The sequence below is a fragment of the Galeopterus variegatus genome, unplaced genomic scaffold, assembly GCF_000696425.1.
Source record: "Galeopterus variegatus unplaced genomic scaffold, G_variegatus-3.0.2 Scaffold492, whole genome shotgun sequence".
Taxonomy (NCBI): Eukaryota; Metazoa; Chordata; class Mammalia; order Dermoptera; family Cynocephalidae; genus Galeopterus; species Galeopterus variegatus.
Genome location: NW_007726603.1, coordinates 258,463 through 282,084, shown reverse-complemented (window position 1 = coordinate 282,084; position 23,622 = coordinate 258,463). Strand labels below are relative to the sequence as shown.

Below are 23,622 nucleotides of genomic sequence, written 5' to 3'. Positions count from 1 at the left end.
TTGTGAGGCTGCATATCTGTGGTAGCTTTCCCCCATGTTGACCCTTGTTCCCTTATTCGCCCTTAGTGTGTTACTCAGACGATAGTTGTCACATATGGGAGCATTACACTATAATGGCAGATGCTTCTAAAAGAAAGATTGAGCAAATATAGTATTATAAATATCTGAGAACTTGCTACTGAATTATATGTTTAGAATTTCCTGCCCAATATCAGATAAGTCCTTTTAAGCCAATGATGAATTTACTGTATTGCTTCAGTTTACTCAGCTGTATATTTGATGCAGGAAGTTTAAATTGTGGTTTCAGGTGTCATCTAATTTGTAAACTAGGTCAGTAAGAAAATCAACGTTTTTTAATATCTCCTGTGTGCCAGCTTTTTCTATTGGTGTCCCATGTAATCATAATAGTCTTGTGAAATAGTACAGTTATTGCTGTTTTACAGTTGAGGAAGCTGAAGCTCAGGGAGGTTAAGTAAGCTGCCCACCATTATATAGCTAGTGGTGGTGAAGTAGTATTTGAACCTAGGTCTGTTTGAAAGAATTCAATCAACAATATTAGATAGAACGTAATTAAGTGCTGAAATATAGCACTGCCATGTGCCCTGCCACATCCTGGTGGCTGTGTAAGTGTTGGGGGTTGGGGTGTGTGGACCTTCCCCGTTCTCTAGAGAGAGGGGGCAGTGAATTGGGTAAGAGTCACCCTGGAGTGGAGGGGCAGATCCATGCCCAGCCCACATGGGATTCCTGGGCTCTCTTTGGCCACCTTCTGCATTCTGGGCGCATGCAGAGGGCTAGAAGCTGATGGAACAAAAAGTAAAACAGCCTCAAAGAGTGCCCCCCAACAGTGAAATCCCTAATAAGTTAAAAAATTAACATTTCTAGGCCTCAGCATCCTCATCTTTAAACTGAAGGTAATGATAGTACCTGCATCTAGGGGCTGTTGTGAGACTCAAACAAGGTGTGCTATGCCCAGAAAGCACTCAGCTCTGCAACAGGGTTAACTCAGTGCAAGGTAGCTGCTAGAAGTAGTAGCAGTAATGGTGATGTCAGATAAACAAGAGAAAACAGCATGCTTTTATCATTTGTCAAATGTCTTAAAATTATAATACTTTTTGCAGGCACCAGTGTGGGGAAGTGCTTAGAGTACTGGGAATGGGGAACAATAGGTGCTCAGTAAATGTTAACTATAGCAATAATCAGTATTGCTACTTGAGCCAAAGCAATCTTGTGCAAAAAAGTAAAACCGGAGGCATTATGCTACCTGACTTCAAACTATACTACAAAGCTACAGTAACCAAAATAGCATGGTACTGGCATAAAAACAGACACTCAGGCCAATGAAACAGAATAGATAGCCCAGAAATCAACCCACTTACTTACAGCCAACTGATCTTTGACAAAGGCAGCAAGAATATACATTGGGGAAAAGACTGCCTCTTCAATAAATGGTGCTGGGAAAACTGGACATCCATGTGTAGAAGAATGAAACTAGACCAGTACCTCTCACCATATACCAAAATCAACTCAAGATGGATTAAAGATTTAAGTATATAACCTGAAATTATAAAATTCCAATGGGAAAACATAGGGGAAACAATTCAGGATGTAGGACTGGGCAAAGACGTTATGAATAAGACCCCCAAAGCACAAGCAACAAAAGAAAAAATAAATAAATGGAACTATATCAAACAAAAAAGCTTCTGCACAGCAAAGGAAACAATCAACAGAGTAAAAAGACAACCTACAGGATGGGAGAAAATATTTGCAAACTATACATCAGACATACCCAGAATATACAAGGAATTCAAACAACTTCACAGTAAAAAAACCCAAATAATCCAATTAAAAAATTGGCAAAAGAGCTGAATAGACATTTTTCAAAGGAAGACATGCAAATGGCCAACAGACACATGAAAAAATGCTCAACATCAGTAATCACCAGGGAAATGCAAATTGAAATCAAACTGAGATATCATCTCAGCCCGGTTAGACTGGGCAGTATTAAAAAGACAGAGAATAACAAATGCTGGTGAGGATGTGGAGAAAGGGGAAGCCTTCTGCACTGTTGGTGGGACTGTAAATTAGTACAGCCATTATGGGAAACAGTATGGAGGTTTCTCAAACAACTACAGATAGAACTACCATATGATCCAGCAATCCCACTACTGGATATGTACCCAAAGGAATGGAAATCATCATGTTGAAGGGATGCCTGCACTCCCAAGTTTATCGCAGCTCTGTTTGCAATAGCCAAGATATGGAACCAACCTAAATGTCCATCAATGGACAACTGGATAAGGAAAATGTGGTATATATACACAATGAAATACTACTCAGCCATAAAAAAGAATGAAATTCTGTCACTCACAGCCACATGGATGAACTTGGAGGAAATTATGTTAATAAGCCAGGCACAGAGAGAGAAATACTGCATGTCTTCTCATAAGTAGGAGGAAAGAAAGAAAAAGAGAAAGAAAGAGAGAAAGAGAAAGAAAGACCACAATTAAATTGTGAACTTTCAGAAGGAGAGAACAGACCTATAGTTACTAGAGGTGGGAGAGGGGCAGGGGGAGGGGGGTTAGGGAGCAGTTGGGTAAGGGACACAGAATAATTACAATTTATAATGATGAACATGATAAAATATTGATTTGATCATCGCATACTATACAGAAATACTGATAGTCAACTCTGTACCCCATATATATGTATAATCAAAAATAAATAAATTTTTTAGAGAAAAAAAATCAGTATTACTATTTGAATCTGGCCTCATCATGTGAGATGTTGGATGCATGGGCCTCAAGGTTGAGAGGCAGCGTAGCATGGGCTGTATAGTCTGCAAGCCCAGGCTGCAGTCTTCTTCACCCACTTACTCACTGCATAAAACTCCCTGAGCCTCCGTTTCTTAATCTGCAAAATGTGTGTATAGTAGTGTCTGCGTTCGAGGGTTTTTATAAGACAATGAGATGAAACGCAAACCACCTAGCACAGTTACGTGGTGATTACTTAGGAAAAGAGTGCACTCCAAGTGCACTTCTCAGCATACCTTCTGCAGGGGCACCTAGGGCAGTCTGCCAGCCCTGTCTCACAGCTCGAGCAGCATGTTCCTGGCAGCACCAGAAGCCAACTTCTGTGACCTTGAGATGCTTTGATGGGCCACACTTATAATAACCAGGTACCTAATGTACTTTTAATCCGTACAAGAAGTTTATGAAATCACTATTACTATCATCATCCCCATCTCATAGATGAGAAACCTGAGACTTAGAGAGGATGTGACTTTCCTCAATCTATAAATGATAGAGCAGATTTTGGTGCCAGGAAATTTGACTTTCAAGCAATTTTTAACCACTTTGTTCCATGCTTGCTGCTTGGGAATTCATAGCTGAATCCACCATTACCCGGGCTCCTTGCAGGCTGACTTTGGGGGAATTACTGGCCTCTTACACTCAATGTTCTATTCTCCCCTGTCTACCTCAGAGGGTTCTATCTGAAACAGATGAGATAATGTGTCTGAAATGCTTTGAAAGCTGGAAAGCACTGTATTAACAGAGTTGGTAATATACCAAGTAGAAAAACAAAACTTGGTAGAAACCCAGTGATGGATTTTTCCACTTCAATTAATTTGTGTGGTGCTCCTTTAAACAACAAACATAACCAACTAACAGGCTATTTACAGGATATTAAATTTGCAAGGAGCCAAACTGGACAGGGGATGACATGGTTGTTCCACATGCATTCAAAGAAAAATTACATAACGTGGGCTATATCTACATTAGTATCCTTAGGTAAAGTGTCCGGGGACAAATGAATTTGGGGTCCTCTGTTTTTTTCCCTTACATTGACAGCGCTGGAGCTCTTTAACTACAACAAAGGAATATTTCCTATATTATGATTTAGTTTTTATGCTACACAGAGAAGTATTTTCTTCCTTCTTAGTTGCAATTAGTATTAATTAAATGTAAGTGAATTGCTCTGGAGTTACATGCAGCTGCATTTAAAAATGCATATCTGTTTCCAGTTGAGAAATGAACACAATTTTAACACATACCAATTAAGCCAAACAATGCACATTGTTTTCATTAGGTCTAAGAACTCACCTTGCAAACACAGCCAAACAGAAGAGGCAATGGTAACACCTGTACTTTGGGGGCTAATAGATGTGATGTTGGTTGACAAAAATATAAAATCCATTTTGAAAGGAACATCGGGAGCTTTGAAAACTGTATGATAGGAAATGTTACATATTTTTAGGGCCCTGGACACAATCCTATGTTGAATATCAGCATTCTATACCAAACACACTACTAGAAATAATTAACCAAACAGTTGTATGTGCGAGGTTATAAAAAAAAGTCTAATAGAAGTAATTTTTTTCCAGGGAATTTTCTCAGTGACGAATCCACATCCTGAAATATTTATAGTTGCAAGAATTGAAAAGGTTCTACAGGGAAACATTACACACTGTGCAGAACCTTACATCAAAAATTCAGACCCAGTAAAGGTATTTATAAAGATCATTTGTGAACATGTCAGCTTGGTATAGAATTTGCCTTTTATTGATATCTTGAACTACATTGTCAGTGAACCCTGTAGAAAAAAAACATTCTCTGAGCATGCTGTATATTAAAATATACAGCATATCCCCCCTCCCCCGCCCCTTTTCATTTATGTTCTGTTAACATGACAATCTGATTTCTGCTTGCTTATCAGAATAAGAGCTAAAGGCTTTTAGGCAACATCTGCTAATTGACATTTGTATCCTTGGCAATAGTCACTCTTTCCTTACTCATAGCTTTAGAATTTCAGAGCTAGGAGAGCCTTTTAAAAAGATGATCTAGTCCTATAGTTCACAAATGCCAGTCTGTACCCAGATTTACTCCTGTCTGTGATAAAATGAGAAAAGAAAGATGAAGCTAAATGTACTTAATTCTAAAGGCTGTCCTTTATTCTGATATTTTCGCCCTTCCTACTTTTTAAATGTTACGCCTTTCTTTCCTGAAATGTTGGCATATTAAATGGTAGGAATTTTTTTCATTGTTTCATTTTGTTGAATATCCTTAAGTGGCAACAGTAAAAGTTGACAGCCTTATATCATCACCTAAATTTTTGGATCATGAAATCCAAACATTCAGAAATCACTGATCTCCTTTCATTTTATAAATGAGAAAACTGAGGCCCAGGGAGGGAAAGGGTTCATGGTACAGTTCATTAGTAGCACTCTAGCTACCTCGTATTCATGAAGCATAAATCTCTTGTACGTGGCATTTCATTGTGTATCCAAATAATGTTAATTAAGTGGAAGGTGCTGAGGAGAGTGACTAATTTGTGGGGGAAAAAAAAGGCTCGACGATATAGATAAAAGCCTCTAGCATTCTGAATCCCAAGGGATAAGCATCCAGGCAGCATTTCACAGCCTGTTTGGACTCTATAGGCAATTTATCTCTTTTGTCATCTCTCAATGCCTGTGCAAACAGCAGCTTCTGCCCACATCGGACTAATTGCATAGGCTCTTGGTCACTTGTTCCTTACCTTGGGAGTAGAAAGGTCAACTTTATTCACAAAAAATTTCTCCCAAGAATGATGAACATCTGTCTGCTGTATGAAAGGAAATGCACATTCAAATTGCTTAAAATTTTCCCAGTACAGGTCTTTGGTGCAAAATAGTGCCCTTTATTTATTTTGTCTGTCCTCTAATGTAATGATGAAGGCTCTGTTAAGGAGAAAATCTAAAACCTTTAAGAAATACTTTGGTCTTGGAAAATGGGTCGCTGATATATGTTGTGTTTTATTTGTAGCTACTTTTATGTTTTTTTTCTAGATTTTTAATGTTTTATATCAGTAAATTGGGAAAATTATTTTTCTGGGTGGGTCTATGGCAGTTTGAACAAACGTCAGCCTATTTCTTCTTTCTGACCTCAGACGGCCCAGAAGGTGCACAGGACAGCTAAGCAAGTGTGCAGCCGCCTTGGACAATACAGAATGCCCTTTGCTTGGGCTGCCAGGTTTGTACAAATATAACCCTGACCCTTCTATTCACACTCATATGTGAAACTGAGGACTGTTGTCCTTACCAGCATTCAGCAGTCTGTTTCTGGCATGCCAGTTGTATCTTGGGACACTTGAAATGTAAGAATTCTTTCTTTTAGAATTTGTTGTGCATCAAAGACCCTCTTCAAGACCTTTTCGTTTTTTCACATGTCTTGCTTTAGGGAAATTTTCTTTGGATTAGGTTACTGATCTGACTGATGTATCACTTAAGTTTATTGTGTTTTAAAGCAGAGCTTATTTGATAAAGTGATGGAATTTTTTCCAGAAAACCAGTAATTATAATGAATTAGGTACAATATGTGCACTATTTCAGAGTTGGCTGGGTTTATGCTTTGAAAACTCTCACAGACTAATTCTGAAAAATGTACTGAAAATCTAAAGGCCAATAATGCAGTCAATAAGTTCTAGAGTGTAATTAACTAATAGATTTTCTTGCTTCCTGGTAACAAATTCAGGCAACCTTCTGGGATTAGTGTATTTGGAAGTGTGCATCGTCTATCCCTCATATCTGATGTTAGGTTACATTGTTTTATCCAAATCTTGCAAGTCTATGTGCAGTGGTGACTTAAAGCATATTTCTTACTTATCCCCCCCTTTGAAGTACAGGTTCACTGGCTTGTTTGTGGTACAGCCTGTACAACTCACTGGAACTTCTGGGGAAAGGGCATTATGTTCTGAAAAATTTAATCAATTATGTTCTGTGGGTGCTGGGGAGTAGCTGAGGGTAGAAGATTCTAAGTTAATTAACTCTTCTCTCTGTCACTATTTATAATCATTTCATTTTTGGAAAGACCTCAAAATGTATGTTGGTAGATGAAAAGTCCCATTGTCCTTGTTTTGAAGACTGGTTAAAAAACAAAAATGATAGCCAAGGGTAGGTGAATGGCAAAGAGTAGCGGAGGCTGGTGTGGGTAGGCATTACAGAAGGCGAGGTATGGTTTGTAAATATAAGCATACGTACAGTGCTCCAGCCTGCAAAGTCAATTGCTGCTGCTGCTGCTATTATTATTAATAGTTATTAAGTGCTAACTCTGTTCAAGGCACTGGTCTAAGTAAGTGCTTAATGTATATTTTCTTAAGAGGTGGATATTGTTGTCCCCAACTTGGAAATGAGGAAATTGAGGCACAGAAGTGAGAAAAAGAAAAAAGAAAAAAATCCTTGTCCAAGTTCTGTTCAGCATGTGGCAGAGCAGGGATCAGAACCCAGGGCACCTGACTTCGGAGCCCACTCTAACCACTGTGGCATACTGTCCCCTTTTGGACCATAGCAGTAGCTGCTTGATCCTGTTTTTTGCCAGTAGAAAAATTAATTTTGAAATCTTCAAAGTTAGAAGCTTTGATCCCAAGTTCCGATGAAAATTATGCAATTTTTTTTTCCTTCCTAAATTGTTTTGGTTGTCAGCAGTAGCAGGAACTCATTCTAAAAGCTTGGCTGAGTATTTAAGAGAAGTATGATAAACCCCTGTTTACTGGAAATAAAGGAGGTACGCTTAGAAGTAGGAAAAATGGGGTTAATGCCTAGAACCACATCTGCAGAGGCTCCGCCAGGGGGAATTAGATTTCTGGCTATAGCTGCTTCCAGTATTTGGGTGCTTGTTTATGACTTCCCATTTTAGCAGTAAAATAGCTGCTTAAAAATGGGAGAAAAGGGTGGGAAGGGAATAGTTCAAATTCATAAGACAAACTCTACATATATATTGTAAACTCTGCGTATGAATTTATTTTAAAGATCTTATTTAATTTTTATCACCTTAGGGCGATATAATTTACCTTTGATAAAATGCGCACATTTTAAATATCCAGCTTGATGAATTTTCACAAATGTGTACAGTCATGTAACCACCACCCCAACCGAGATATAGAACATGTCTGTCACCCCAGAAAGTTTCTTTATGCCCCCTCCAGTCAACCATCCCACCCCTACTCCAGGCAACCACCAGTCGGATTGTCACTATAGATGACTTTTATCTATTCTAGACCTTCATATTAATGGAATCATGCAGTGTGTGGTCTTGTGTTTGGTTTCTTGTGCTCAGTGTGGTTTTGAGATTCATCCATATTGTTGTGTGCATCAGTAGTTCATTTTGAGTAGTATTCCATTGTATGAATATATCACAGTTTGTTTATCCATTCACTTGTTGATGCATATCTGGGTTATTACTAGTTTGGGGCTATAACAAATAAATCTGCAGTGGACATTCATGTACTATGTGGAAACATACGTAGTAGTGGACTTGCAGGATTGTAGAGTAGATGTATACTTAACTACATGAGAACCACCAAACTGTTTCCACAGTAGTCTCACCATTTTATGTTCCCACCAGTGTTATCTTAATTTATCAATACTTTAGAATTTAAAAAACAAACAATAACAAAAAAAACTTCTGTTGCTGTTGTAGGCCCATTTTCAAAGATATTCAAGGCTCTCTGGATCTGGATGGGAGATTTTCTCCTTTGTATAAACAAGACAGTAGCAAGCTTTCAAATGAAGACATTCTCAAGTTGCTCTCAGAATACAAGAAGTAAGTGGTGTTAGACAATAAATTAATATAATAGGTAAATTATCAATTTCTTAAAAGGATAAATATGAGTCATGTATGGGAAAAACTGAATGCTTAAATTTAAAATTTTAAGTTGGATAGAGGATTTACCAATGTATTTAGTAATCGTAATTTTTAACTCTAAAATATTTTTATTTTATACCTAGGCCAGAAAAGACCAAATTGCAGATTATTCCCGGGCAGCTAAACATCACAGTAGAATGTGTTCCTGTGGACTTATCAAGTAAGAACATATTGCAAATAAACCTTAAGGGTTATGTTTGAATCTCAGGTGGTTTTTTTTTGTTTTTTGGTTGTTTTTTTTTTAGTTTTATTTTATTTTGTCAATATACAATGTGGTTGATTATTGTGGCCCATTACCGAAACCTCCCTCCTGCCTCCCGCTCCCCCCTCCCTCCCAACAATGTCCTTTCTCTTTGTTTGTCTATCAACTTCAAGGAATTGTAATTGTTGTGTCTTCTTCCAGGTTTTTATCTTTTCATTATTTTTCTTGAGGTTTACATGCTGTATTAGTTTTCTAGGGCTGCCATAACAAAGTATTACAAACTGGGTGGCTTAAGACAACAGAAATTTAGTCTCTCACAGTTCTGGAAGCTAAAAGTCCAAAATCAAGGTGTCGGCAGGGCCATGTTCCTGCTGAGTGCTCTAGGAAAGAATCATTCCTTGCCTATTCCTAGCTTTTAGTAGCTCCCAGCTATCCTTGGCATCCCTTGGCTTGTAGCCGCATCACTCCGATATCTGCCTCTGTTATCACATGGCCTTCTTCCCTTTGTGTCCTCACATGGCCTTTTTAGAAGGACACCAGTATTGGATTTAGAGCTCACCCTAATCCAGTATGACATCATCTTAACTAACTACATCTGCAAAGACCCTGTTTCTAAATACAATCACATTCTGAGGTTCTGCATGGACATGAATTTTGGGAAGACATTATTCAACCCAGTATGCATGGTGAATAATTACAGATTAGGAAGCGAGTTAGGTTGATTTTATCAGATGCTGTGTCATATATAATATATAATGTTGTGAGTGGGCTCTAGTCATTTTCTGCTGCCTTTTGCCTTGGATAACTTTTTACTTCTGTCATCAACTAAGAGATCAAAAAGGAGGAGAACTTCTTTTCTTGTCTAAGGAAAAGAATCTAAGAACCCAGGAGAAAAGTAAGCAGAAGACACAAAAGACAATTTGCAGAAAATAATATGAAGTGGCTAGTAACTATTTGGAAAATGTTTAATATCAGTAATAATGCCACTAATGCAAATTAAAACAAGATGCTTTTGCTTATCTATCAAACTTACAAAAAACATTTAAAGTGAAACTGTCTAAGGCTTTTGGCCAACCACCATTACCTGTCGTGAATAGTAGTACAATTTGGCAATAGATATCCATAGATGTCCATAACTAAAGCATTCCAATTTTGAGATTCTATCTATCCACTCATTCACTGAATAAGTATTTATTGAGTAAACATGTATTGAGTACCTACCAGGTGCTTCAAACTTATAGAGTTTAAAGTCTAGAAGGAATGACAGACAATAAACAAAAAAAAAAAAGGAGACGAGTAATTTCAGCTTATAATGGGGGTGTGCAGCTTTACAAAGGGTGTGCCCAGGGAGGGCCTCTCCTAAGCTCAAGATCTGAAGAGGAAGGAGGAGCCAGCACATGGTAGTTAGGACTGTACATTCCAGACTGAGGACATCATGTATGTTGTAAATAACTTGAGGTGGGAGCAAGCTTGGTTGTGTGAACAGAAAGGGAGCCAATATGGCTCTACGTAGTATGTGATTGGAGCAGTGGAGATTGGGGATGAAGTAGAGGACCAGGTCATGCAGGGAATTATATATACGCTGGTAATGCCTTAAGAAGAAGGAAATCCTGCCATGTGTGACAACATGAATAAACCTGGAAGAGGGACATTATGCTAAGTGAAATAATCCGGGCACAGAAAGACAAATACTACATATCACTTATATAATGAGTCTAAAATAGACTTACAGAAACTAAGAGTGGAATGGTGGTTGCCAGGAGCTGGGGGGAGGGAAAAACAGGAAGGTATTAGTCAGAGTACAAAGTTTGGTTATACAAGATGAATAAGTCCTATAGATCTACTATACAGCATAGTGACTATAGTTAAAAATGCTGTATTGTGTACTTAAAAATTGGTTAAGAAGATAGATTTTATGTTGTGTTATAACTAATAATAATAATAATAATAAATTAGAAAGTGGGAGAAAACTTTTGGAGGTGATGGATAGGTCTGTAGAATAGACTATGGTGATGGTTTCACAGGGATATACTTATCTTCAAACTCATCAAGTTGTATACATTATATATGTACAACATTTTGCATGTCAATCATATCACAATAAGGCAATTTTTTAAAAAAGAGCCATGGCTCACTTGGGAGAGCATGGGGCTGACAACACCAAGTCAAGGGTTAAGATCCCCTTACCAGTCATCTTTAAAAAAAAAAAAGATTGAATTCTAAGAGCAATGAGAAAGAAGTCACTAAAGGATTGTAAGCATGGGAGTGGCATCCAATTTACATTTTAAAGTATCTAAGAGTACAAGGGATTACTTTTTTCCTAAGGAAATAATTTGAAATGTAGACAGGAGTTTATTTACAAAGATGTTTGTTGCAATGTTATTTATATTTGGGGAAAACTGGAAACAACCAGAATCCAACACTGTCAGTGTGGTTAAGACAATTATTGTACACTGAGACCATGAAACCTTATGCAGCCAATGAAATGATGTTTACAAAGAGTTCATGGAATAAAACATCAGACAAAATTGTCAAAAAATTAGGATAAAATTCTATACATACAGTAGGTTTTTTATATGACTGCATAAAACATGCATAGAAAGAAAACTAGAAGAAAATATGCCAACATGTTAACAGTGGTTATCTCTGGGTAGTGGAATAATCAATCGTTACTGTATACTTTTACTCTCTACCTCCAGATATTCTAAGTATGTATGGATATAATGATCAGAGAAAAACAAACCCAACAAAACATACTGTGTTTTCAGGTCCAACTCTCCCTGGGTCTTTCTTCTCCATCAATACCACTCTGCAGTAAGGACGAGGAGTCTTAGAGCCCCTTAAGTATATGAATAACCTTTATTACAGAGGCTACTTCAATCACATATGCTGCTAAACGTCTCTGAGAATGTATTTTTCACCTTTGGGAGTATTGAATTTATTATTGGTAACACATCATAAGGTCTATGTTTCAAAAGGCTTCCACTATTTCTTAGGTGAAAATTTGCACCTGCACCAAGTTAACTTTTTAAAAGTGACTCGCTGTGAGCTAATTGGAAGCATAAATGTACTGTTATTTCCCTGATACCAGTAAAAATTTGCAGTGAAAGCTAAATTGTAGCCATGGGAGGGAAAAACTGTAATGGATTTCTTTGCAGAGTTTAAATTTGTCGAAATTATGATGTGTTATATTTGGCAAATCATTTGGCATTGAGAATGAAATAGCAATCCGTGTCTGGTGTGAAGGGTTCCGCTAAAATCGGCATAAGCCTACTCCCATCTTGTTCTTTTGGGTTCTTAAAGTGGATGTATAAGTACTAAGAACTCTGTTTTTTAAATCACTCTTTGAGAACACAATCCACGTATATTTTTATAAGTGCAGGAATGTGTTAATGATTGTTAAATTGTGTGATCTTCCCATATTTTTTTTCCTGCTATAGATTGTATTACTTCTTCATATGTGCCCCTGAAGCCTTTTGAAAAGAATTGTCAAAATATTACTGTGGAGGTTGAAGAGTTTGTTCCAGAAATGACAAAATATTGTTATCCATTTACTATTTACAAAAACCATCTGTATGTATATCCCTTGCAATTAAAATATGATAGCCAGAAAACATTTGCCAAGGTAAACAGTGTAAGCTATACATTTCTTTTTTGAGTATAAAGTGTTATTTTATAATCTTCTAATCGTGTGACTCATTTTGAATGATTAATCATTTTAGGCGAGGAACATTGCTGTCTGTGTGGAATTCCGGGATTCAGATGAAAGTGATGCTAATGCTCTGAAGGTTTGTTTATGATACTGATAAGCATACTTTTTAGTGGAGATGAAGATTTTGGTACTTGGTAGTCTCATGCTCTAAGTTTAGTTTGTTTAAATATCCAAAAGAAAATGTTCTAAAGTGACTTTTTTACTCTTACACATTAACTATAAGAGTTAGTTTAAATATTAATAAATAACAAAATGAGGTGGGAGCATATATAGCTTTAAAAATGTGTAAGCTTCATAGACCAGGTTTTTTGGCTTTTGCTCCCCTGTGATTTTGCGTTACTCTGATGCCCAATTGCAAGGTCGTTTTCTTATGACCTGATAGTTTATAATGGTATTATCAGGGGACTTTAAACTCCTTTTTCCCTTGAAACTTGAACAGGCTTTGAGCTGACAGAAGCACAGCATGATGACTTTGCTGTGAGATGTGACTTCTACTCTATGACTGGCCAAATGGTGCCTTCACACTTGGATTTGTGATCTATAAAAAGCAGAGTCTCTGTATTATCTGATAAGCAATCCTTAAATACCTGTCACGTCACGGTGCCTTTACATCTTCACTCTTTATAGCTGGTTGCTACTTTTTGCTGCTTACCCCATTAATCAGAAACCTGAAAGAGAAGTCAGAGAGCATCTAGCCATCACCAAGTGTTTACCTGGCTCCCTACTTCTCAAGCTTGAGCCTAAGTCAGACAGATGGATGGCTAGTCTTATAGTCAAACCACCTAGGGAAAGAGGCCCTTGACTAAGTCATTGAATGTTTAATAGCCCCTACCTTTGAAAAGAGATTTTTTTCCACAGAGAAACTTATATTAAATTAAGGATTAGCTGGGTCAGATTCAGCATACTTTTTCCGGTTCTGCCTTCAGTGGAGATGAGAACAACTGTTCGTTTTCATCCACGTGATATCCTTTTGTATAGCCAAAGACTCTCACGTTACCTCTCAGCAGTTCTTATAAATTGCCTTCATAACCATATTTAAGCAGAGTTGGATGTGCATTCATCTGGAGTCTCAATTTCCTTTCTTAGCTGGCCTAGAGGCTCGCTCCGAAGTAACAGAGTGAGGCAATTAGTACCTTGGCGTGCTGACTCCACATTCATCCTTGAGCTTATTAGGCCTATGGAAGTGAAAAACTCACACCAGAAATGAAATTGGATCTTTCCATGGAACCATAGAAAGCCTTACATCTATTTTATTGGCATAACAGAAAGTCAGTGATTTTTAAAATGTGGCTCATAAAGTGCCACATTTTAAAATGTGAGAGAACAGTAAGCCTGTCTATAGCTTAATAGACATTCAGGTTTTAATTCCTTTAGGTTAGGAATGTGTCTGCTAAGGGTTTTTGTTGTTGTTGTTGTTTTTTAACTCTTCACCTTGCCCACTGCACAATGAGCCTTCAACAGATGTTGCTGACTGGCTGAGGGGAAGCCTGTCATATTAAGAAAGGCAGATAGCACGAGAAGAGTAAGCTTTACAGTCCAGGTTTAAGGGTGTTTCCCTTCCAAATGATTACGGACATTCAGCTTCTTTCAAGCAGTTTGGAATTGCATTTCTTTGATGGTTAGAAATTCAAAAGCATCCATAAAGCCAAGTTAGGCGTTGTCTGAGGTGGTGTCTGGAGTGACTGTGTAAGTGATTTGGAATTTACAAGCTCGTGGTGAGAGCCAGGTGGGCTTGGCTGGCTCGGTGCTCACAGATGCCTCTAACTGTATGTGGTTCTATAGCATCTCGTTTGAAGACCTGCATTTAGAGCGGTTACTCTGTTTCCTTCTTTTGCAGTGTATTTATGGAAAACCTGCAGGGTCTGTTTTTACCACAAACGCTTATGCTGTTGTCTCGCATCACAACCAAAATCCAGAGTTCTATGATGAGGTAAAAACATATCATTCTGACATTTATAAAATGCAGTGGTTGCTATTCTTTTCCTCTTTGAATCATTTCCATCATTTTATCTGCACTTTCAATCTCTGAATGTTTTGTTCCATGAAAACAGAAAATGTCACATCAAAACAAAGGGCTGCTGCCAGCTTGGTGCTCTTTGGTGACAGTAGAAAATTTGCCCCCAAATTTAAGGGGCTCTCAGACTTACGATGACAATGTAGGAAATAAACAGAGTGGAGCTAGGATTCTAGCCCTCCAAGCTTTGACAACACTGGCTCTATGACAGTGAGGAAGTCATTTCCCTTTTCTGAGTCTCCATTTCCTTAGCTTTAAAATAAATTCAGAAGAGGTTTGCTGAAGGCCCTTCTAATAACTCTTTCCCCATATGCTTTTATGTGGTAGGGTACAACCTGCATGTAAATGAAATACTTCAAAAGACACAGCTGTATAGGCGGGCCACCAGAATCCCACTGGCTGCCCAACATACCTCAATGCAAAATAGACAAAGGGGAGTGGTGAGGTCTCGTGGTCTCTGTGCTCCCTCCTGGGTCTGTCTGTCTGTCTGACTCTGTCTCTGCCTCTCTTGCCTTCTTTGTACTTCTCTACCTCTACATCTCTGTGTACTTCCCAGTGCGTCTCTTAGTATTTCTGTCACAGCCTCTTCTAGTTTGTATGTATCTGGCTTCTCCAAATCTGTAGACTGCTTTTGATTCCCACATGTCTCCATGGAACCTGGATGGACGTCCCAGGCTGGGCGCTTTACCGTTTCTGCTTCTCAGTTCTTGTGTCTCTGTTCTTGGCTTGATCTGAAACTGTCCACCTGCTGTCATGATTTCCCCAGGTCCACCTGCTGTTGTGTGGAGGCCGTATACCCCAGCCTTAGGCCTCGCTCACTCCTTTCTCTGTCCAATGTCCCTAATTTTGTGGGGGATGGGGAGGGGGATAGTGGCGCCTTGCATTTTTGCCACCCAGGAAGGGAGTATGTCCATATTTATGTGCAGCGGAGCATTAGATACCCAGATGGTCCCGATGCTGTGAATCGGCATGTTGTATAGTGATATATACCCACAACAGACATTAGTTACAACACTAAAACCATACCTTGGATGAATAATAATTGGGCCAGATGTCCATCACCAAGCTCTTTAATATGTGCATCTCTGTAACTAATGCCAGTAGCTACAGAAAACTTGATGATGTAGTAAGTAATCCATGTTATTTTTAGGATGCCTGAAATGAACAGGCTTTTCAGTCATTCACTATATACTGACCAGGAGAGAGAGGGGGAGAATTTGCATGTGGACCTGTGTGGACACATGCATGTGCATTAAATCACATAAGTCTATTATCTGTAATTTGTCTCATACATACTTCCAGGAGGCATTACAAACATTCAGTTGGGTTCTGATTAGAAAATTACTTGATATATTTTACTACAGGCATTAATTTTTAACTAAATTTATGTGTCATGGGTGACAAGTTTTATTTATTTATTCAAGAGTGAAGTGTTTTTCTTCTAGAGAAATTTATATAAACTGTAATTCGTGGATACCATAATACCATAGTGACTTTTTTTGCATGTTTATTTGTAAAGGCTTAAGTTGGGTTTTTTTGTTTGTTTGTTTGTTTTCATGTAAAAGAGTGCAGCAACTTAGAAAAAAGTAGCCTTTCAAATTCAGTGCACATTCTAAGTGGATTGCATTTACTGACTCAGATTGAGTTACATAGTATCCCTGGGTTGTGAAGATGTGGTTTGATCTAGTGTTTTAGAAAATCCTGCTGCAAAGTTGAATCCAGAAGAATCCATTGGAATCTCCAGCAAACGTAATACATTAGCCCTTACAACCCAGAAGAATATTGTTGTCAAACTGAAACTGGCCAGAAAGGCATTTAGAATATATTTAAATGACATCTACTATTTGGCCACTTGGCCTGTCATTTAGGAAGTATTTTTGGAACAGTATGATGAAACTGAACTAAATGTCTGAGAGTCTAGCTTGACAATTAAAACAAAACAAAATGCAATGTGTGATTTTGCTATCATTTCAGATTAAAATTGAACTTCCTATTCACCTGCATCAAAAACATCATTTGCTTTTTACTTTTTATCATGTAAGTTGTGAAATTAACACAAAGGGAACAACCAAAAAGCAGGACACAGTTGAAACTCCAGGTACGTGTGCTCTTTTATTTTTTTTATGTGTAAATAAAATATTTTTTAATTTTTTATTTAAAATTTTTATTTAGCATATTCATTCTTACAATCGTGATTTTTCTTTATGCCCTTTACCCAACCTATCACTTCCCAAACCCCCTCCCTCCAACTCTGCCATCTCTGGTATCTTTAGGTTTGTTCTCTCCTTTTATGAGTGAGAACATGCAGTATTTCTGTTTCTTTGGCTTATTTCACTTAACATAATTTTCCCCAGACTCATCCATGTTGCTGCAAATGGCAGAATTTCATTCTTTCTTATGACTGAGTAGTATTCCATTGTGTATATATACCACATTTTCTCTGTCCAGTCATCCATTGATGGACACTCAGGTTGGTTCCATATCTTGGATATTGTGAATAGAGCTGCTATGAACGTGGGAGTGCAGGTGTCCCTTCAATGTGATAATTTCCATTCCTTTGGGTATATACCCAGAAGTGGGATTGCTGGATCATATGGCAGTTCTATCCGTAGTTTGAGGAACCTCCATACTGTTTTCCATAATGGCTGTGCTAATTTGCAGTCCCACCAAAAGTGTAGGAGGGTTCCCCTTTCTCCACATCCTCACCAGCATTTGTTATTCTTGGTCTTTTTAATAATGGCCAGTCTAACTGGGGTGAGATGATATCTCAATGTGGTTTTGATTTGCATTTCTCTGATGACTAGTGGTGCTGAGCATTTTTTTATGTACCTGTTGGCCATTTGTATGTCTTCTTTGAAAAATGTCTGTTCATCTCCTTTGCCTATTTTTTAACTAGATTATTGTTTTTTTTACTGTATAGTTGTTTGAGTTTTTTGTATATGTGTGCTCTTTAAATGTCTCCTCTGCAGCTATTTGAAATGGAACTGTCTAGAATATAACGTCTTTTCATCAAGCTACAGACCACTTTTCCCCTTAACCAAAAAGTACATTTCTGAGTTAAAAAGTTCGCTGATAAAAGATGAATTATGTGTTCATTTTATTATCGTTATTACCAAATATTGTCCAAGTGCTTGCCAACATGCTTAGACTACTATAAGCAACATAATGTTGCTATTCTCAGAGAGAAACACATATTGCAATACAGCATTTTTTATTATTTCTTTCATATAGAATTGCCCAGCAACCAGAACTTTCCACTTCTGCTCACTGAGGAAGAGGGAAGTGAGCCCAAAGCCAGGGACATCTGTGAGCCCAAGGGAGGTTGGGGGCTGCCTGGTTCTAATGAGAAGAGAACAGATTTAACGACCTTGAATAAGCTTTAGGAGTGAAGCCCCGGTCATGCTCCCATTCAGCAAGACTTTGGATAAACCAATGGGAAGCATCCTTAGGAGAGCATAGAAGGCCCTGTGAACATAGCCTGTGTCACATCCACATTATGAACATCAACATACCCTGGGATTCAGATCCAGGCTACCCTATATTGATCATTCATTCATTCAGCAAATATTTTTGCATATTTATTATGTGCAAGATATTGTAGTAGGTACTAAGAAGAATATAGTAGAGAATCAAACACAGATCTCATCTGCAGTGAGCATATGATCTAGTAGCAGAAATGAGTCGTTTCTTCAAGATAGAAAGTGGTGGCCACCAAGAAAGTAGTTCTATATGAACTCAGAGAGGAGAGCGAATTATTCAGCTGGTGGAGGGATGAGGCTTGGAATAGGGGAAGGCTTTAAAGGGTGGGGTTGGGTTTGGTAATGCAATGAAGGCAGGAAGGTAGGGGATTTGGGAATGAAGGAGCAGCTTGTACAGAGGCAGAGTATCGAGGGTATGGACAGGCAACCATGAGTAGTTCACTAAGACTGGAGCACAGCGTGCTGCGAGGGGATTATAGGACATTGGGTTGAAAAGGAGGCATCAGATTGTGGAAAGCCTTGAATGCCAGGCTGTGGATTTAATTTTATTCTGTCACCAGCACAGAACTAATAGAAGCACTAGTAAGAGCTGTTTGCAGGAAAAACAATCGGGCAGCAGTATAATGGGCAAGGTGAGTTGGAACAGGAAGGAAGGAAGAAAGGAAGAAACACCAGTTGGGGCAATTTCAGAAGTCCAGAAAAGGAAGGGGGGGGGCACACTATGGCAGTAACAGGGGGACAGAGTAAAAGGGAACTGCAGGAGAAGAGATGTTGGACCTGGCAAATGATTGGCTACTAGGGAGATGATTTCAAGTTAGCACAAAATTTACAAAACTGGACGATTAGAAAGAAGGCATTGCCAGTAGTAGAATCGTGGGTGGGGCTGGTAGGTTTTGGACCGATCTCGAGTTTGCAGTGTAGTGAGACATCCGAGTCACACCCAGCAGGCAGCAGGGCTGACGATTCGATTAAGAAGTTCCCTTTGTGAATAGTGTGGTTCTGTTCTACAGCCCCACAGAAACTGCTGTTAGTTTAGGTTAGGGATCTTCAGTATTGAGAAGAAAACTAGCAGAACAACGAGAACCCATGACAAGTATGTGCCTTCAGAAAGATAAATTACCGTTTCCCTGTCTGAATCCTAGGCAGAAGTGGGCATGATGCTCAGTGGAGCAGGGGACAGTTATTCTCTGTGCCATTCATCACTTTTAACTGTCCGTTCTTTAAGTGGCTTCCTATCTTTGAGCCAGATGGTGTGCTTGACATTGTACCTTTATGGCTTCCAAGTGCTCTATATGAGTTTTGAGTAATGGACACACTTGGCCATGCTCTGATTAATTTAAAGAGCAAAAATATTGCCCAGGCAATCCCACAAGGACAGAAAGTAGATTAGTGGTTGCCAGGGGCTGGGAGAAGGGGAAATGGGGGGTGACTTCCAAGGACTGTGGAGTTTCTTTTTGGGGTAATGAAAAAAGTTCTGGAATTAGATAGTAGTGACGGAGGCACAACTGTGCAAATATACTAAAAACCATTACATTGTACACTTTAAACAGATGAATTATATGGTATCTGAACTATATCTCAATAGAAATTTCTATGAGGAAAAAATGTTGCCTAAGAACAAGAAATGTAATTTTTTTTCTTATTTTCTGGGCTGGAAATCTTTTCTCATTTGTTAAATTTTCAGTTTAACTACTTTGACAGAGTCATTTCTAATGGTTCTTCTGCTCATGTTACTTTCCTCTGCTTTTTTTTTTTTTTAAAGAAAAGGTCTGGATAAACCATTTCTGAAGTTGTACTGGTAAAGATGCCCTTCAGGCACGTTCCAGTGTCTGAGAAGGCCATTTAGTCTACTTAGAGAAACCAATGTTTTAGTCTTCTTTTAAGAATTAAAGTATTTGCCGAATTAAATACGTAAATGAAAACACTCTAACTGGATTTGTGTTGACTTCTCTGTTCACAGCATAACACACACACACTCACGCAAAGAATTTTAAAGAATCAGAAAGCAATGGCTTTAAAAAGCGTTCTCCAGCCAACACCCTCTCTCATTTGCCAAAACTCAGTTCAGAGCAAGCTTTTTTACAGCTGAGTTATAAACACTTGAAACCCAGAGTAATCTCTACAATGGAAATACTGACACTGCTTGAGTTGAGCAACACAGATGGCTCTGGCTTTTTTAGCTAGAACATGATGAGTTTTCTAATAGAGAGGCAGAGGCTCTTTGGGGGCACAACTGTTAAGAAATGTAGAGATTCGGGAACATCTCTCAGTGGATTCAAGTCATAAACACTTTTCCCTGGCTGTGTTCTCCTACCTACATCTCTACATACATCTCTCCCTTCTGTAATCAGGAAAACTCTGCCCAACTAAATGATCTATGCCTACTGCTTTGTGTAAATATGGAGTGCAACCTTGATTTGTGACCTTAATTCTCCATAGTCCCTTACCCCAGGGTTGCCATAATAGATTTCGAAACATATGATTGCTGTCTGAGATAGTCTCACTGGGAGACTGTGCACTCTTAGTGTAAGGATGAATGAGGGGAGCATCTGAACCTTTTAAAAAAGAAGTCTATCAAAACATATTCCTCAGAGTGTAAAGATAATGGTATTGGTGCACTTTTTAAGTGTTCAAGTGTTTTCATGTATTATCTCACTCTGGTCTCTCCATAACTTTTTCAAGATAGACTATGTGGTGGTGCTCCCATTTTTGTGATCAAGGAAATAGAGTAAATAACTTGTCAGTGGCCAGGTTGGAATTAGGGAATGATCCAAACCCATCGTTCCTTCCCCAGTACTCAGTTGCCCAACACTTGGACTCCCACGTACAGATCCCGGAAACATCAGTACCCTGCCCTGTGGCCCGGTAGTCAGACGTTTGTGTAGCTAATTGCATTTGCTGTTTCATTTCTCATGGTTGATTACTCTTTTGGCAGTTGGGTTTGCCTGGGTACCTTTGCTGAAGGATGGTAGAATCATCACATTTGAGCAGCAGCTGCCAGTTTCGGCCAATCTTCCTCCAGGCTACTTGAATCTGAACGATGCAGAATCAAGAAGGGTAGGAAAATATGTGCATTTGTTGAAGTAATCATGATTAAATGTTTAAAAATTAGAATTCTCCTGGTCTAGTTGATTGTTTGGGACAGTGCTACTCAAAACTGTGGTCTGAGGGCTGTTGCTGGTTCACAACAAAGAAAGTGTGGAAAATGCATGTTTAGAGTTTATAGCAGTTTGACAAAATGATTTTATGTCTGTTGATTCTAATAGTAATTTTTAAAACTGGGGCTCAGATTTTGTGCATCATTTAAAAAAAATAATTTATGTAAGGAATTCATTTTATATGGTAATTTATAAAAGTATCAGTCTGCAAAGGATTGGAAATTTAAATTGATTTAGGGTACATTTATCCTAAAGGAAGGTTATTTTCTCCAATAATCCCTTTGTATGAAACTAATCCGTTCATTTCTGAAAAAATGTTGAAATGCATAAAGGTGTTATATGTTGTTCATCAATCCATTGCTATGTTACAGAAACTCAATTTTCTGTCCACAGCAATCTAATGTGGATATTAAGTGGGTAGATGGTGCAAAGCCTTTGTTGAAGATTAAAACCCACTTAGAGTCTACCATTTACACTCAAGTAAGTTGCATCATCTAAATTTTGTCAATTTGAATAGTCGAGTATATTTTCTGATTAAGGGAAGTTGTGGCCTGCAAGATTGTCTCATTGGTAGCAACATCATTCTAGGTCAAATTTGATAATGCTTCTCAAATTACAAAATCCTTTTATTCTCATTAACTGATTTGAGCCTCACAAACCTGAAAGGAATGTGGAGTCTGTCATCACCATTTTATAGATAAAGAAATTGAGGCTCATTCAGGTTAGGTGACTTACCCAAGTTCTCATGGTAGTAATTAGGAGAACCAGGTGAAAGTACACATTTCATTATTCCAGTTCCTGAGATAGTTTATGCTGTCCACAAAGTCAGTGTCTGCCGGTTCCATATAGGACAATTGCACTCACTTGCCAGTAAAGTGCTGCAGTAAAGTTGGGCATTTAATGTCTGAGACTATTGTTCTGGCAACTTCCTGCTGCTACCTTTTCTTCATCTGTCAGGGCAGACCTCTATTCCTGCTCATTTCATTGAAGTGGAGAAGCAGCTCAAGTTCATAGAATATGCTAGTCAAAAAAAGGAAGTTAAATGAGTATTTGACTCTTTGGGCATAAATTGTGGCCTACCCCATGGACTTAGGTACATGCTACATTTACCTGGTGTTGCTGCTTTTCGTGGTGGTGAAGAGGACTTTGGGACATGAACACATATGTGGGTAGCTGCAGCTTCTGGGTCTGGGTATGAGAATACCCGCACAGATAGTTTGGTAAGGAGGGAGAGGTAGAGAGCCTGCGTTTGAGGGTAGTGAGTCAAATTTCACATGGCTGTTTCCATCTGTGTTCCAGGATCTGCATGTGCACAAATTCTTCCATCACTGCCAGCTGATTCAGTCAGGCTCAAAAGAAGTTCCAGGGGAGCTCATTAAATATTTAAAGGTAAATGAACAGCAGCTTTCTGCAAAAGGTTTGTTTTTCATGTTTTTCTGTTGCCACATTTTGATGTGGGAAAAAAAAATCAAACACTTTAAAATACTTTTGGCTGTGTAGCCTCAAGAGAACACTTTCTATTATGTACTTTTCCATCAAGTAGCTATTTAGAAGCAGACAGCAGAGTTGCTACATTAGGAAGAAAATGTGATAGCCAGAATTCGACATAATATTTTTGAAAATTTCATGAAAATGTTTATTTCAGTTCCATAAATTGATTTTTCAGGATTTTCTCTTCCTGCTGACTGCTCAATAAAGGTGGAGAATGCTTTGGGGGAAAGGGCCAGGAGGAACGGAATCACTTTTGCTTGGAATAAAATGTGAAATGGTTCCTGTGTCCATGGGTGAAAGATTATCAAAAGGGCCAACTAAAGAGAGAAAGAGATGTACTTTCTGCATGTCGCATAGGGGAGAGTCTCAAGGAATAGCACATTTTACGCAATGTCCAGAGAACCTGAGACTGTTTATTCCCTACATGCTAGGACTACAGTGCACATGTGGGACCTGGCTGACAGTGGCTCTCTTCTTTTGATTGCTCCTTTAATAAGTTAGCCATGGCAAGTCTGAGGAACTTGGATTTTAAACGAAGCCTTTACAGGATTTTTCTTAGGACATATGCTATTTCTTAATGATATTCTCAGGAAACAAATATGTTCCTTTCTTTCTGAGAGGTAGTATGGCATGAGATAAAATGTATGGGTTTTGGAACTATAAACTGACTTTGTGTCCCGGATCTGTCACTTATTAGCTCTGGGATTGACCCTGGCCAAGTTACTTAACTTCTCCGAGCCTTTGTTTCTTCATCTGTCACATGGAGATAACAATAATACCCATCTGGTAGAGTGGCTGTGAGGCTTAAAAGAGATAAGGTATCTGCGTATAGTAGCCATTCATGGCGCACTTATTTCTTGAGTGCTTCCTATGGGCCAGGCATTGTTCTAA

At 38.5% G+C, this 23,622-nt stretch overlaps 1 protein-coding gene across 3 annotated transcripts in view; it reads left to right on the top strand.

The window, feature by feature from the left end:
* Positions 1 to 23,622, top strand: part of DOCK11 (dedicator of cytokinesis 11) — a 170,557-nt gene that overhangs the window by 67,008 nt on the left and 79,927 nt on the right. For all 3 annotated transcript variants that reach the window (XM_008569403.1, XM_008569406.1, XM_008569404.1), the window contains 11 exons: positions 4,382 to 4,504; positions 5,923 to 6,005; positions 8,451 to 8,573; positions 8,759 to 8,835; positions 12,318 to 12,502; positions 12,600 to 12,665; positions 14,427 to 14,519; positions 16,578 to 16,701; positions 21,018 to 21,139; positions 21,634 to 21,720; positions 22,540 to 22,629. In XM_008569403.1, coding sequence (XP_008567625.1) covers positions 4,382 to 4,504; positions 5,923 to 6,005; positions 8,451 to 8,573; positions 8,759 to 8,835; positions 12,318 to 12,502; positions 12,600 to 12,665; positions 14,427 to 14,519; positions 16,578 to 16,701; positions 21,018 to 21,139; positions 21,634 to 21,720; positions 22,540 to 22,629 — 1,173 coding nt within the window. The remainder of the gene's footprint in view (positions 1 to 4,381; positions 4,505 to 5,922; positions 6,006 to 8,450; positions 8,574 to 8,758; positions 8,836 to 12,317; positions 12,503 to 12,599; positions 12,666 to 14,426; positions 14,520 to 16,577; positions 16,702 to 21,017; positions 21,140 to 21,633; positions 21,721 to 22,539; positions 22,630 to 23,622) is intronic.